The following is a 14,636-nucleotide window of genomic DNA, read 5'->3' as shown; positions in this document are numbered from 1 at the left end:
TGAAATTACTATTCCTATTATAATTTTCCCTGATATTTATTCATATCTCTCAACATTTTAGTCCATACAAACATTTATTTTCATTTCCCACCACGACAAAGACTACATAAGTATTCTTCCTTTTCACCCCAATCAATCATCACATTCCTAGTACCTCCACTACGATAAATCATGTCTTAGTTGATCAAAACTTATATATATATAATAGTCGAGATGGCATTTGGATACAAACATTGAAGAACGATACTCAGCCATATTAGTTTTTGTTTTCATATGGAATGGCACGTTCCAAGCTTGTCTTCTTCAAACTATTCGAGTCTGCTTAGTGTGTTAGTACTTTCATGTCATAGGTTGTAAACTTTAGATTATATATACAGGGTGCAGAGTCGGCCTAACACAATTAAAGATTTTAGGCAAAATTTAAAAATTAGACTTCTTAAAAAAAATTACAAAAAAATAATATTATAAAACAATAGACTCTAATCAAATTATTGATCTTCAATGTTTTGAGTCGGTACATTTTATCTTTTCAGTTTGGGTTTTTTTTAGTCTTTATTATTTTTTTTGAATTTTGGGGCCTTATCCGTGGACCTAACCCATCAAAGGCAATGGCCGGCCCCGACAGGGTGGAATTACAACCAAATTTATAAGGATCGGGCTTGATAATTAAAATAGAAAATGAGCAAACTTAAATTTCAAATAAGTTTTGAAGAAATTATTTGAAATTTTATTTTCAAATATTTACCATCTCTTAAATTTGTAACTTAATTATTCAAATATTAAAAATATAACCCACCATGTGTCTAACTCTTTCTCGAATATGGCGCATCCATCTTCTCATAACTTTGACAATTTTCGTAATTGATAAATAGTTAGGCTTAGAATTTTAACGCTTAATAAATAGGTCACATGCCTAACTCCACCATAAATTTGTTTATAATTTTATTATTATATATTTTGCAATCATATAAAAAAAATTGCGATAAAAAATGACTAAATTTAGTAAATAATATTTAAAAAGGAAATTAATAATTTTAGAATATAAAAACTGTTTGAAATTGCTTGATTATTCAAATATTAAAAAAAAAATTGTAACTTACAAGGTCATTCCAAGCATCACGTTTGAGATATAGCCAACGTTTGAAAACATATTAAAAAAAATAGCCAAACAGATGAGGTGCCACTTGAATAAGCCATTTAAATTTTCTATTTTTTTTCCTTCCAGCCTTTTTTTTTTGCTAAGTGATTCATCACTCTTTCTCTCTCATACAGTTTTTTTTCCCTCATCGAAACTCAAAAAATCCATATCTTTCTCATATGAATGCAAAATTGACTGATTCAAAATCCAACGGATTCGTGGCGAAGAGAGCTTAAAAAATAAACCCATTGTGTTGAGAAATCACACCAAAGCAGTCACGACAATTTAAGCAATTAAATGGGTCGATTTATATTTATAACTTGGCCTCAAATCTCCGTTGCTAGACCAAATGGAAAAACTTAAAAATTGTATATTGTAAAATAAAAATTAAAAGGGATTGAATGCAAGGTGAGCTCGGGGCTGTATATTATATCGCTGAGAGTAATACAATTGTTTGAATCAAGAGATTACAGAAACGATAGGGGGAGAAATCAGAAGTCACGTCACGTGCCTCACGTAGGCTTAATTATCTTATATATATAGTACTAGAATTGAGGTCGCGAGCTCCGGGTTGACTGGTGACACGACGTGTGTCAGTTGAAGTTCACTACTATGTTCCGGGACACATGTCGTTCAAAGACTCATTCGTTGTGGGGCAGTTACAGATTGTCCGGGCTGACTGGCCCTATACCTGCGAGTCTTCGGGGAGCACTTATCTCGTGTTGATATTTGAATCTTCCTTCGAGTTGATGCTTTTCTTGGACCTGTTATCACAAATATGTGGGCTTGGACCCACATTCTTTACATTGGGCCGAGTCCCTATATTGTTATTTTTAGGACGAAGTCCAACATCAGCATTAGCTATCACACATCATAGCGCATGCATCATATTTTAGTATGATCTATTTTTTTTTTATAGAAAATAACGATATAAATATTTAATGTTTTTGTATTCATTACACATTCTTTTTCAGCGGCATAAATACTTAATATTACCTTTTGTGTTTTTGGACAAAAGAACTACTCAAATTAACATACTTAAAAGGTAATCGTGGGGTATCGATACTTAATATTTAATGTTTATAAGTGTGTGTGTGTATATATATATATATATATATATATATATATATAGTTTAAAATTGGCAGCAAAAATAAAGAGATTCATACATTTTCATAGCAACACACCAGGAAAATAAATAAAAAACAAACCAAAATGAGACTTTGATATTGAGATGGAAAAATATCAATGATATTCCATGTGTTTAATCGAAATGCGAGATTTATTCCCCCAGTTTTCAGAAATATCAAACATCTCATTTCAGTTTAATATAAATGACAAATATCTCCCCTAAAAATATGTTATATTGCAAATACCTCCATGTTCGTTTATTTTTTACAAAAATAAAATTTAAACTCCCCAAAATACCTATAGTAAAATAAATATTTATTTACTATTTTATATAAAAAATAATCAAAACCTCTCTTTAAACAAAAACCCTTAAATTTTTATAAAGAAATATTTTGATTTAATTTTTTTATATTTAAAATATAAAAATAAAAAGTTATTTCAGTAAGGGTATTTTGGGAAGTTTAAATTTTAATTTTTTTAAAATAAATAAAAAGAGTGATATTTCAGATATTATATATTTTTAAGGGAGATATGTGTCATTTATATTAAACTGAAGAAAAATGTATGATATTTCTCATTTCAATTAAACACAAGATAATATGTTGATATTTTTCCTATTGAGATATATGTTGAGAGGGAGAGATGATTTTTTTTCTTTTAAATTTAAATATTAAATAAGTCATAAGATAATGAAGAATTATAAGAAGATAACTATAATGCCTAATAAACAATTTTTTAAGGTATACATTGATAATAAACAGTAAACTTAAGGTAGAAACGTGATATTTATGAAAATAAACAATATACAGCCATCATTTTCATAAAATCCAGGGAATACATACCATACACATATATTTTAATTATTAGATAATTATATTAGAATTTTATAACATAAAAGTCTAAATGCGTTTTATGTCTAACTCTCCTAAAAATAAATATTAACGCGCACCATAAAAGATAAAAAGATGTTAAAATTATTTTTGAAAGGAATGGAGTTAAAATTATAAGATAATATAAATGGATCTAAACGTCATTGGAACAATTGACGTTTAAGATTTTGGTACTTTTTCAAAAGTGCTGTTTTGAGATTGTTTTGACAACACTTTCACTAAGAGCCATGTTCCATTTGGCTTCTCGACATTGCATTGGATAATCTATAATAACATTGTTGCTTTTTTTTTTTTTTTTTTTTTTTTTTAATACCAATATATTGGCTATTTTTATTATTCTTCTATCTAATATTTGTAATTATAACCTTATCCTATATGAAGTATATTTTTCTTTGAATTGGTGTTTTGATGGGGTTTTGTTAATTTCCGTTCAGTGTGACTTGTTTAAATGGTTAGAAATAAAACAATTTTTTTAATTTCCCAAATTCCAATTTTAATATTTCTCCTCACCGCTTTCGAGATCAATTGCTAAGTAGCTTTTCTTCTTTCGGCTCTAAAGAAATTTTGCAATCAAATTTTAATCCTTTAAGCAACATTTTTAATATTAATAATTGAGTTTAGTTGAAAGGCAACACATCATAAGTATTATATGTCGATCAATTACCTTGCTTTGCCTTTTGTTTCTTCGAGACCAAACTATCTTTTCTGGCTAGAACCAAAATATGTGCATTGGTATTCAATCATTGGGACAACCAACAATAAACAAAGTTAGTGATAATCTTTTTGGTTGTTCAAGCCTCAAGATCAACCATCCTAATTCTCATTCAATGACAATTCTAGCCTCTAAATCAAACGCATCTTGAGAATCCACGTAGATAAAGCAAGATATATGGCATCCATCGGAGTACAATGTCTCGAGTTTTTCGGGACCAAGTATGAGAAATTAAAAATCTTGCTTTTGGGAAAACAAGGTGAGATGATTTATGAGGGCTTGATAAGGTGTTTTGGTTCGATCGAGCCTTAAGTTGGTTTTGAAATTGAACCGGACCACCTTAAATGTTTATAAAACTTGAGCCAATACCAAATAAAAAAAATCAACATAAAATTAGAAAAATAGTCAATTTAAACGTTTGACATTGCTAAATATCCACCGTTTGGTAAATCTTAGATAAATAATAACTTTCAGGCGTAAGTCTTGAGTAAATAGCCGACGTATTTACGTCTAAAAGTGAATATTTATTTAAGATTTACGAAACGTTGACTATTTTAGTAATGTCAAACGTTTAAGTTAATTATTTTCCTAATGTACCCATAAATCAAAACGGATCAAATCACTTGTTAGAGCGGTCCAATACAGGTTGAATTTGGTTTTAGAACATTTTGTTTTAGTTTACACATTTAAATAGAAAAAATTACTATATAAAATTATATATATATAAGTCTTGACATAAACCAATGTTTTAAAAGACGCAAACGGTAATCCCAAAAAAGTTTTAGACATATAACACTTAACTCATCTCTCAAATACTAATTTAACAATGGCAACATTTTATAGGTTTGTTTAAAGATACCAGTTCTCTGAATTTCTCAAATTTTCAAACCTTCCACCAATAACATTTTACTCTTAATTTTTAAACGATTTTACCCTTATTAAATTAAACCGTTAGCAACAATAAAAAATTCAAATGAAAGTTTAAGCAGTAAAAAAATATAATTTAAATAAAGCTGTAAACAATAGGAAAATACAATTAAAAATGTGTATATATATATATATATATATATATATATAATAAAAGCTAAATAAGACATTTGAATGATTAAGTTTAAGAAAATGTAATTTCCAAAATATTTAATAAGGATAGTGTATGCCTAATTTATTTAAAAACCCATTACAGTTGTCGATGAAAATCGGCTACGTGGAAAGCTTAGGGCGGTTCAACTGAAGGTCGGACCAAGTGGCCTCACCCGAGTCAAGTGTGAGAACTCAAAAGTCTCGAGTTGTCGTTCCTCTAGCCCGGAGGCGTTCTCTGATGAGAGAATGGGGTGAATGGGGGTGACTGCGCTTCGTGTGAGCTGTCTACGTACTCGAGTCGCGGGATCAAGTCATGACGTAGTTCAATGCGTGTGTGTAAGCTATTTGGGGCGGGAGCCCGAAGGGTGTGCTTGACAGAGTAAACAGAGCGCGGAGAAGTCCTTGGTGATGTTTCAAGACTCTAGAACTGAGTGGTCCGAGAGAGAATGTGTGTTTTATCTTGGAGATGAGGGAGATTCTCATTAGAGAATTCTGGGCGCAGTCGCGTGCGTTGGAGATGATGGAGATTCTCAGTAAAGAGTTCCGGGTGCAGCTGTGTGCGTTGGAGATGAGGGAGATTCTCAGTAGAGAATCCCAGGCGCAGCTGTGCGCGGGAGATTTAAACGCTCTATTAGAGAAACTGTGCAGAAAGTACCTAATATCATTTCAGAACTCTAAGAGTGAGTAATCTTGAGGATGAATGAATGTCCTTGACCCTCTCTGAGATGATGTATTTATAGTGGATGTGGAGGCCTAGGAAGACTTCTTGACACACTTGCAGGAGCGCGCGGTGGAATTTGATGAGCGCGGGGCGCGGGAGAAGGTCCCGTGCGCCTTGCACTATGGCGCGCCGCGCCGAACTATCGGGCGCGTATGTCCGTGCAGCACACGAGGTGCATGAGAGGGGGGGGGGGGAGCCTATGTTGTGCGTGGTTGCGATGCGAGCGAGCGTGAGCTCGCTTTGCATCTGTTTTGAGTGGGCCATGATGGGATTTTTGTGGTCCGGATTCGGAATTCGACGCCCAATTCTTCGTAAATCACGAGCAATTTAATAATTTCCGAAAATCACCGACAATAATTACTAAAGATTACTCTAGATATTATAAATGTTTTCTAAAAATTATGTGAACATTTTCCTTTCTCATTTTCTGAGAATATGGATGATTAAAGAATATATCAGTTTTACAAAAACAATATTACACACTCGTAACTGAGAATATGCATGATTAAAAAATTTCCCCAATCCATTACACACTCCTCTATAAAGCCCAGCCCAAGAGAGTTTATCCAATATCCAGAATAAAAGGCCTAATTATCTGCGACGTGGCAACACGAGTCATGTCATTTCCCCCCAAAACTAAATAAAAATAAAAATAATAATGGCGGTCTAATTCGTACTCGTTCAAATCTCTCTCTCTCTCTCTCTCTCTCTCCTCTCTCTCTCACTGTATATCAACTCTAAAAGAAATGGAATTCAAACCGGACGAGTCAGTGAGGACAATAATGGAGTCTTTGCGCTTGTCCTGTGATAGAGACGCTCGCTCTCGCATACAGAGCATCGACTCCGCGACGGCGTCGTTTAAGCATGCCCTATCTTCGATCCAAGCCGCGGCGCGAGATTCCGTACAGTGTCGAGGTCTGGTTTCGCTTAGCTTGTTTTCTTCTTCTTTTTTGTTTTTTTGAGCGAATTTCCGTGACGTTTAATGAATTGAATTTCTATTTCATTTGTTTTTTTTTTTCATGTCTTAATTAGGTAAAGCTTTGGAGATTAAAGCCAAGTTTAGGGAAGCCGAGGATGAGTTAGTGAAAGCGATATCAGGTCCGTGAAATTCATGAACAAGTGATTTATAATTTTATATGTTATTTTCTTCTACCTTTGTCCTTTGTGTATGGATTTTCCATGTCAGGTTAGTGAAAACTTTGATTCTTGCTCTTGAATTTTGTGGAATTGAGTAATTTTTTTTAGGACTTGTTAGTTTATGTATGAATTTCGGTTGTGTTATTTTAGCAAAGAATCGAAAAGAGGCGAAACGAATTGCATTGATGGAATCACTTACGGCTAAGAAATCCGTGGTAGAAGAACTTAGGAGAACTCTAGAAGAGCAGAGAGCTAGGAGAGATCAATACGATGAAATACTCTCTAGGAAATCTTCAGGTACTTCTTTTAATTGTCTACCAATCCGAAGCCATTGGGCTCTGTTAAACAGTTTTCGAACTTCCTTCTCTTGCTTGGTTTTGTTAGTTATAGTCCTTTTCTATTTTGCTAGCTAATTTGAGAGCCTTATTTTTACAGCATCCGAAGAAACGTGTAGCCAAAATGGTACGGATGAGTTACAAGAGGCTATCTCATGGTACGAAAAGGTTCTTGGATTCCGTGTTGAGGGTGGACATGGTACTTTCTTCTTATTCAATATAATTATACATTATGCATTACGCAGAATACGTGCTTTTGAGAGAAATTTATATCGCTTCTCTTTATTGCTTAGGTGTTAAGTTTATATTTAAGAACATCAGTGTTAAAAGTCCAGATGAGGAGTTTTCATTCACCATTCGCCATGCTGATGATACGTACAGTTGTAAGTGATTAAGTTCTTTGTTAAATTACTTATAAATGTAAACTTCACTCTTGAAGTTATCACATCTTGACCTTTCCTTTCACATTCTTCCACTGTTTTTGTGAACACAGTGTTAGAATGTGACCCACAATTGGATGACTTAAAGGAGTTGATCCGTGAGCTGAATAAAACGAATGGTCTTTTTAAATTTGTTCGGATTATGAGGCAGAAGTTTCAAGAAGCAGCCGAGCAAGGTATAAACCTTATCCGTAACCCCGTACGTTATTGTTAAAATAGTTAACTTTTAGCTATATAGCCATTTGACTTATAGCGTTTTGTATAATAGCCAATCTTTTGTTAATTTTATGTAAATAGCCATCTCAACTTATTTACGACAATAAAAAAGACAAAAAACCCAAAATAGGCGGGAATATTTTTTGGGTATTTTTGTCTTTTTGAGTGTCGTAAATAAGTTGAGGTGGCTATTTACAAAAAAATTACAAAAGGTTGGCTATCTAGCAATTCTTAGACTTTTGGTGGCTTATTTGGCTATTTTCTTTTAAAAAAAAATCCCGCGTATGGAAATTGTTGGTGGATGAAATTGTGTTATTTTGCATATTTTATTTGATTGTGCATGCTCTTATATTGGATACAATATTATGTGTTGAAAATGAATTTTCGTTTGCAATAATTTGATAGGAGTAACACCTCACTCAAAGTGTCTTCCGGAAGAATCATCCATTATCTCTACCTCAGCACCAAGCGTATCAATGTCCAATACAGTTACTGAATCTTCAGCTAAGAAGAATGAGCACCAAGGCCAAAGGGGTGATCTTGATAGGCATTCCAAGAAACAGAACAGAGGAAAGAGTCTTAAAGATGCAAACATCACTTCTCCAGGATCTGGTCGTAAAGTCACAGGTGTTAAGGACGCAACTTTCTCTTCACCAGGATCTGTTCGCCGTTCTACTCGTTTGACGGTATGTCTACTCGCAAAGTTGTTGTTGTTGTTGTTTTTTTTTTTTTTTTTTTGTGGGAATTATGGAAGTTATTTGATCTGACACATAGTTTCAAATAAACTACAAATTGAGATTTAGGTTCAGATATAAATGTCAACGTTTCATCAGCATTGAGCTCCACTATCCTCGTATAATTTTTTATCTAAGATTATTTTTTTATTTATAAAGAAATCACATTTTAGTACTCGGTGGAAAATGATCATCTTAATACTTAAAAGCAGAGCATGATATTTCTGGCAGGGAATCGAAGAAACCTTGTGGTTTACGAATTATTTGTTGCCCTTATTTAAGTTATTCTTTTAATCTGAATTAAGCATGGCGAGTTTGAATGCAATATCATGCAGGCTAGAAAATGAAGGTACAGTAGAGGCTCATCTATCCACTAAGCGCAGGCGATCTCACAATTTTCTTAGCGAGTCATAAATCATGATTCTAAACACAGGGCACTTAACAGTTACCGATCACAAGAGTCAGCTTCATCGAATAGTACCAACTCAATTGACCTGACAGAATCACCATTTGCTCGGTGTGCTTCTACTTTTCCATTGATTTGGTAATTGTGATGAAATAATGTTTCTAAGTTTTTAACTAATGGAATGTATGGGTGATAATCCCAAAAAGGCTGTGTTGTGAATGCTTGTATTTCCTTCATATCAATTCCATGTTTTGTGGTTAAATGATGTATTTTGTAGCCTTCAAGACTGACTGGTATCTCAGTTCTGCTTTCAAAAGTAATGGTCTTTCAGGTTGTAGATGAATGCCATCCCGTTTATATTTGTCCTGATTTTAGGATGTTCAATTTTCTATTAACTTCAGAATATCCAGAATGAAGATAGAATGAAGAAGATGATTATTTCACTCTGATATCATACAAGTGGGAGAAATACAATTCTGAGATAGAATGCCAGGGAAATTTTAATATTTTGTTTTCTTCTTCAAAGTCCCTTTATTCTTTTTTGTACTTGTAAATTTATTCACAAAGGCATATGTAGTGCCTTTCATCATAAAATATGAATCAAACATGTATGTACGTGGGATCTATATAGTAAATATGGCGTGCAGGGTTTATGAAGTTCCAGAGCGATGCAATCTTCGGTGCAACAGCGCTCGAGTCTGCTTCCACAACTTATGTGCTTCGGATTCATCGTTCGCTAGAGATGAACAGTTACTCTCGTTGCAGTCCACAAAGTATTTCCCGTTTACACCTTCAGTTTCTGGGCTCATAGCGACATAGCATGCGGTTGATGCACCCTGGAGTGTAAATACAAAAGTATTTCGGTAAGCTCTAATATCGAAATTTTTATTATAAAAAAGGGCTTTTAACGTTTATAGTCGAGTCCTACCTTGAGCTATTATGCGATTGATATTTTGCTTCCTTAAAATATATTTTTTTAGTGTAATATAGTCAATTATTGATTTTGTAGTATCTTAGTCTATATTTCATAAAAACCTTACACAACTTAAAACATATATAAAAACTTCAATAACTTAACATTAAAGCTAAGTTATTGGGCGATTCTTGGGACCTTATCAGTTCCCAGTTTGATTCCCCCGGACTCAACAATTGAGGCCTCCGGGGTAGTCTCCCGGTAGATAATGACAGGGTTTCGTGGATTTTAGTTGGCTTTAATCCAAACACCACGGTTATAAAAAAAAAAAAAAAACTAATATAACTTGTGAATTTAATAAAAGAAACTAGTTGTATCATATTATGACCATGAAAACACTAATTAAAGCAAATTTGTTAAGTTTTTGGATTGTCTAAAATTTAAACAAGTATTTAGATATGTTTTAGTTGTTTAGGTGTTGAATTTTAATAATAAAATGCATTTTTTCTTATGAAATTATTTAAATGCTAAAATCAAGGACTATTTTGCTCCGAAAAATAGTTTAGGTATCAAACCGTTGCTCACATAATAGTTGCTAAAAGCCTAAAAAAATATATGAATGTCTATGTTGCTGTGACTTTTGTCTTGCAACAATATACCTGAGATACGGATTTAAGCAGCTTTGAAGCCATGAAAAACACAGAATCTGCACCCGGAAGAGTGTGAGAAGTTAAGTTAATGTGATTATGGAATTGTACTTTTGACATCATTTGTATCCCAAGAATTCATATAAATAACATACCAGTGATAATGCTCTTATGAGCTCGGATAATTGCAGTCTTCACTATTCCTGGGTGCACTGCATTGATTGTTACTCTTGCGTTTTTTGCCTAATTAAATAATAATCATGAAACAAAAAATAGTTACGATTGCGTATTTTGAAGTGTGTCCATGTTATTATGCTGAAATAACCCAGATCTTATACCAGTTTCATATTGCTCATGCATATTATATTAATGATTTTACCTTGAGTTGTCTAGCCATTTCCTTGGCGTGCAATATGCTGGCCAACTTGGATTGTGCATATGCCCGGGTGCCATTGTAACTGCACAAATATCAATTTAATTACAAATTAGTAATAATTTTATATTTTATGGAATTGTGGTTTGATTTATAAAAATGAAAGATATAGCGGTAGCCCACTTGAAACATTGTTAACTATGCTATTTAGCCTTTAGTCACTGAATCTGTTGTTGAAAGTTAATTTATTTGTCTATCATTAATTTATATTAATGATTATTTTACAAAATCAACGAAACGTTGACTATTTATTAAAAATTAAATTTGTATATAACTAGTTAGCTATATATGCTTATAATAAATCATGTATTAGTTTAGTTTAAAAAACCTTTTTGGATTTAGCATTTCATTGAAGCGAAAGGTGTCTCTCTTAACCCAATTGTGGATCATAGAAGAGACATTGATTATCCTTCCTTGGATCCCTGTTTGAGCTGCTGTTTCCACCATCTTTTCCAACAGCAATTCTGTTAAAAGATAATGCCCTGCCATACCACACCGCACCAATAATAACCAAAGGTTGAGTCTTGAGACAGACACAAATTAAACTTCAAAAAAAGAAAAAGCACAGCCACAGCACTGTTTGATTGAAATTCTATTCCCTATTCTGAGAGAACCCATGCAACAAAAACAACAAAAGTGGTCAGTTAAAAAGCCCAAACTGGCCCACCAAAAGCCTGAAACAGTTAACAGATTTTGGGCCAAGTGGTAGGTTCTAAGTGTTTTAGTGGCTACAGGCAATGTTTAATCTTGTCCCACTGTGAGTGGCTTTGGTTGGGATTAGGATAGGGAAATCATTGCCTATTCACGTGGTAAACGCTTTTATTATGCTTATTGGGTCGAGTTACGGACCAAAGTTGAGCCCAAATGATATAAGCGCGTTATTACTGTACTGCCCTTTTTACCAACTCTCTTGCCATCATTTAGAATCCGCTCGTTATTACTGTTACCACATGTGAGGAAGCACTTAGTGCGAAGCTTAAAAAAAAAATCCGTTATATTTAGCCATGGAATTAGTCTTAAAGTTCCATGATAACAAAAAGTGGTAAAAAAAAAAAAACCATAATCATCATTTTGAATGGACGCATTGGCGTTTTTAATCACAACAAACAGTAATGTTGTGGACCACATGAACAGTGTATTGGTATTATTATTATTATTTTCACTTTTTTTTTTCGTGTTAAATTTCAGTTTGATATTTTTCTTTCAAGAAAATAAAAAATGTAGGAGATATGGAGCTTTGCTTGTAATATTCGCTTGTGTGTGTGTTGTCTTTGAAATTTAGTAGTTCCTTCCTCTTATGTCATTCAGGAAATTATTCTTCATATTTTAACAAAACCAAAAAAAAAAAATGTAAGTGGGCCAGTATATTTATTTATATATTAGTAACAGTCAAACAAAAACATGACGAATAAATATTCGAGAATAAGTATTTTAAAGGATGTGCACATACTAATCTTTTTTACTTTTTTTTTAAGATTGATTTTTGCATTTTCTAATAAATAAATTTGAGTGATTAATTTTGTGAAGGAAAAACGATTTCCCAAGCCCAGGACTTGGCAGATAGGACCACAACCACTTACATGCGTCAGATTTTTTATTAGTTTTATTTTTTTTTTCATTTGTAATGTACGTACCAATTAAGATTTTTTTTTTTTGAAAGAATTTGTCTAATATTCTATGATTGAAATCTGTGGTATTAATCTCTTGGATGAAAACTGCCGTACCAACTATCTTATCTTATGTGACTCAAACCCGCTACTTATATATACATACAATAGATACGTACGTACGTACCCAAGTAATTCGTAGCAAATGTCAACTCAATTTTGTCTTCAGAATACTCCAAATCCTGAGAGAATATTCCAGCGTTATTTCTGCAAAGAGATCACCATCAATCATTTTTCATGTATATATATGTATATGCATCCATAATATTCCTTTGTAATAATTAGAAAACACTGACATGAGGATGTTGAGCGGTAGTCCAAGAGCTAGAAACTGAGAGCAAAACCTCTTGACTGAAGCGAATGAGCTAAGATCGATCTCAAACAAAAGAATTTCAGCTTTTGGAGACTCTCTTTGAATGCCCTTTTTTACCTCATTTGCTCTCACCAAGTCTCTTGCAGGAATAACCACTCTCACTCCTCTCTTTGCCAATACCCTTGCTGTCTCAGCTCCAATCCCAGATGTACCTCCTTTATATACATATATGAAAGAATAAAAAAATTGAAAGCTGTATCCAGGGAATTATATATATTATGTATATGTTTCAATAAAAAGGGTTGAGTTTTTTTAAACTTGATATGGCCTTATATTTTGGTTTACGTGGTTGATAGTTATTGAGAGGTAGTGACGAAAGTTATTTAAGTTTGTACATTATATATTTAAATAATTTTGAGTTTTTGTTGTCGTTAATCACAGAGGTCAAGATAGCAGTGGGAATAATATGTACTAATATGTTTAAAAAAGAAAAAAGATAATGTACTAATTCTTTCTGTACCGGTAAATTATGAGCATAAAAATAAGTGCTTTAAAAATATTATTGATTGTATAAATAACTAAAAAAAAATATACAATGGAGACTTGTATTTAGCTATAGTTATGTTTAAAAGGTGGATATGGGGATCTAAGATGGTTCTCAGAAACAGTTAGTTCTTTTTTCTATAACTGTTGAGAAATTTGACAAAATTACCACCAACCATTTGTAATTTATTCTAAAATTTACAAACAGTGTTTTTCCGTTAGTATATTATCATCAAATTGGCTCTACAGAAGAGACAAAACCATATCTTACTAAAGCCAAAAGGAACCACCGAATAATAAACAATACAAATATTTTATCAACGGGATTATTAATCAATACAATAATAATGAGAGCATGTATAGTAATATTCCTTGTATACGAAATTCTTTTTCATTATTTAATACAAACAATTTCGTAGAAAGAAACTAATTGTGTGGGAAAGGCTTTTTCTGTAATCGAATGAATATCCGGAGAAGGCATATTCATGTCCAAGGAAACATATACAATGAGAAAGAGACTTAGAGAGATCAGACTGAGAGAGAGAGAGATATTGCTAAACCTATATACATATACCATATATGCATGATAGTATTGAAATAAAAGTAGTCTAGAAATGATAATATCCTACCGCACTGTATGGATATAAACTACAGTGGTATAGCAGAAAAAGCATGAAGAGAATCTAATTTACAACAAGTATTATTTATTTAATTTTACTGATTAGTTACCAGTGACAATTGCAGTGAGATGGGATGGGATTGAAGAGCAACAATTTGCAGTGACTTGCTCAGCTGTTGATCTTGAGCCAAACCCACTTGGCCCTGCGATTCCTGCTAAGTACCTTAGTGTTTCTTTCATGGCGTTTATATGACTTTTTGAGAATCCAGAGAGAGAGAGAGAGAGAGAGAGAGGAATATTTTTCTTCTGGTAAAAAGAAGTGATGTAATTTATAGCACAACACAGAATGATATGCCAAAGATTTTAGGGTACACGATGGACCATCTTAACTTAGGTGGTCTCGATCTCTCAACCAATCAAGATTCCCTAAGCCAAAAAAGTCATCAGCTTTTTACAAATAAAACTCAGTGAAATGATTGGTTGAGAGACCAGACCGTATTATAATATAAAGAAAAATATCATCCATCTCTCATGAAGTTTTAGTCAAATATTGTATATCGTTT

The 14,636-nt window shown here is 32.9% G+C and overlaps 2 protein-coding genes across 2 annotated transcripts; one reads left to right on the top strand and one right to left on the bottom strand.

The window, feature by feature from the left end:
* Nucleotides 1–6,399: 6,399 nt before the first annotated feature.
* LOC149383535 (kinetochore protein SPC25 homolog) lies at nt 6,400–9,387 on the top strand. Its single transcript, XM_089628965.1, has 8 exons — nt 6,400–6,585; nt 6,703–6,768; nt 6,958–7,104; nt 7,243–7,341; nt 7,436–7,525; nt 7,636–7,758; nt 8,204–8,484; nt 8,868–9,387. Exons 1-8 carry the CDS (start codon nt 6,417–6,419, stop codon nt 8,877–8,879), a joined length of 987 nt encoding a protein of 328 aa, XP_089485091.1. The 5' UTR covers nt 6,400–6,416; the 3' UTR covers nt 8,880–9,387.
* Nucleotides 9,388–9,436: 49 nt separating this feature from the next.
* LOC149383534 (short-chain dehydrogenase TIC 32 B, chloroplastic-like) lies at nt 9,437–14,367 on the bottom strand. Its single transcript, XM_089628964.1, has 8 exons — nt 14,184–14,367; nt 12,895–13,126; nt 12,726–12,805; nt 11,260–11,413; nt 10,878–10,956; nt 10,654–10,741; nt 10,511–10,557; nt 9,437–9,774 (listed from the first exon to the last, which is right to left on the bottom strand). The coding sequence occupies exons 1-8, from the start codon at nt 14,311–14,313 to the stop codon at nt 9,589–9,591; spliced, it is 996 nt and encodes a 331-aa protein (XP_089485090.1). The 5' UTR covers nt 14,314–14,367; the 3' UTR covers nt 9,437–9,588.
* Between the last annotated feature and the right edge of the window lie 269 nt (nt 14,368–14,636).

This window comes from Urtica dioica, chromosome 10 (genome assembly GCF_054948205.1).
Source record: "Urtica dioica subsp. dioica isolate 48M chromosome 10, U.dioica_male_clone48M_v1_H2, whole genome shotgun sequence".
NCBI classification, from domain to species: Eukaryota; Viridiplantae; Streptophyta; class Magnoliopsida; order Rosales; family Urticaceae; genus Urtica; species Urtica dioica.
Note: the sequence above shows the minus strand (reverse complement) of the source record. Positions and strands in the feature narration are given on the sequence as shown.

What these genes read in the sequence shown, in the direction of transcription:
- LOC149383535 (XM_089628965.1), top strand. Translation starts at nt 6,417, where the DNA reads ATGGAATTCAAACCGGACGAGTCAGTGAGGACAATAATGGAGTCTTTG. An exon ending in GTTAGTGAAAGCGATATCAG is followed by an intron (nt 6,769 to 6,957) that starts GTCCGTGAAATT and finishes GTGTTATTTTAG; the next exon opens with CAAAGAATCGAAAAGAGGCG. An exon ending in ACTCTCTAGGAAATCTTCAG is followed by an intron (nt 7,105 to 7,242) that starts GTACTTCTTTTA and finishes TTATTTTTACAG; the next exon opens with CATCCGAAGAAACGTGTAGC.
- LOC149383534 (XM_089628964.1), bottom strand. Translation starts at nt 14,313, where the DNA reads ATGAAAGAAACACTAAGGTACTTAGCAGGAATCGCAGGGCCAAGTGGG. An exon ending in TCTCACTGCAATTGTCACTG is followed by an intron (nt 13,127 to 14,183) that starts GTAACTAATCAG and finishes ATGTATATAAAG; the next exon opens with GAGGTACATCTGGGATTGGA. An exon ending in ATTTGCTACGAATTACTTGG is followed by an intron (nt 11,414 to 12,725) that starts GTACGTACGTAC and finishes GTGGTATGGCAG; the next exon opens with GGCATTATCTTTTAACAGAA.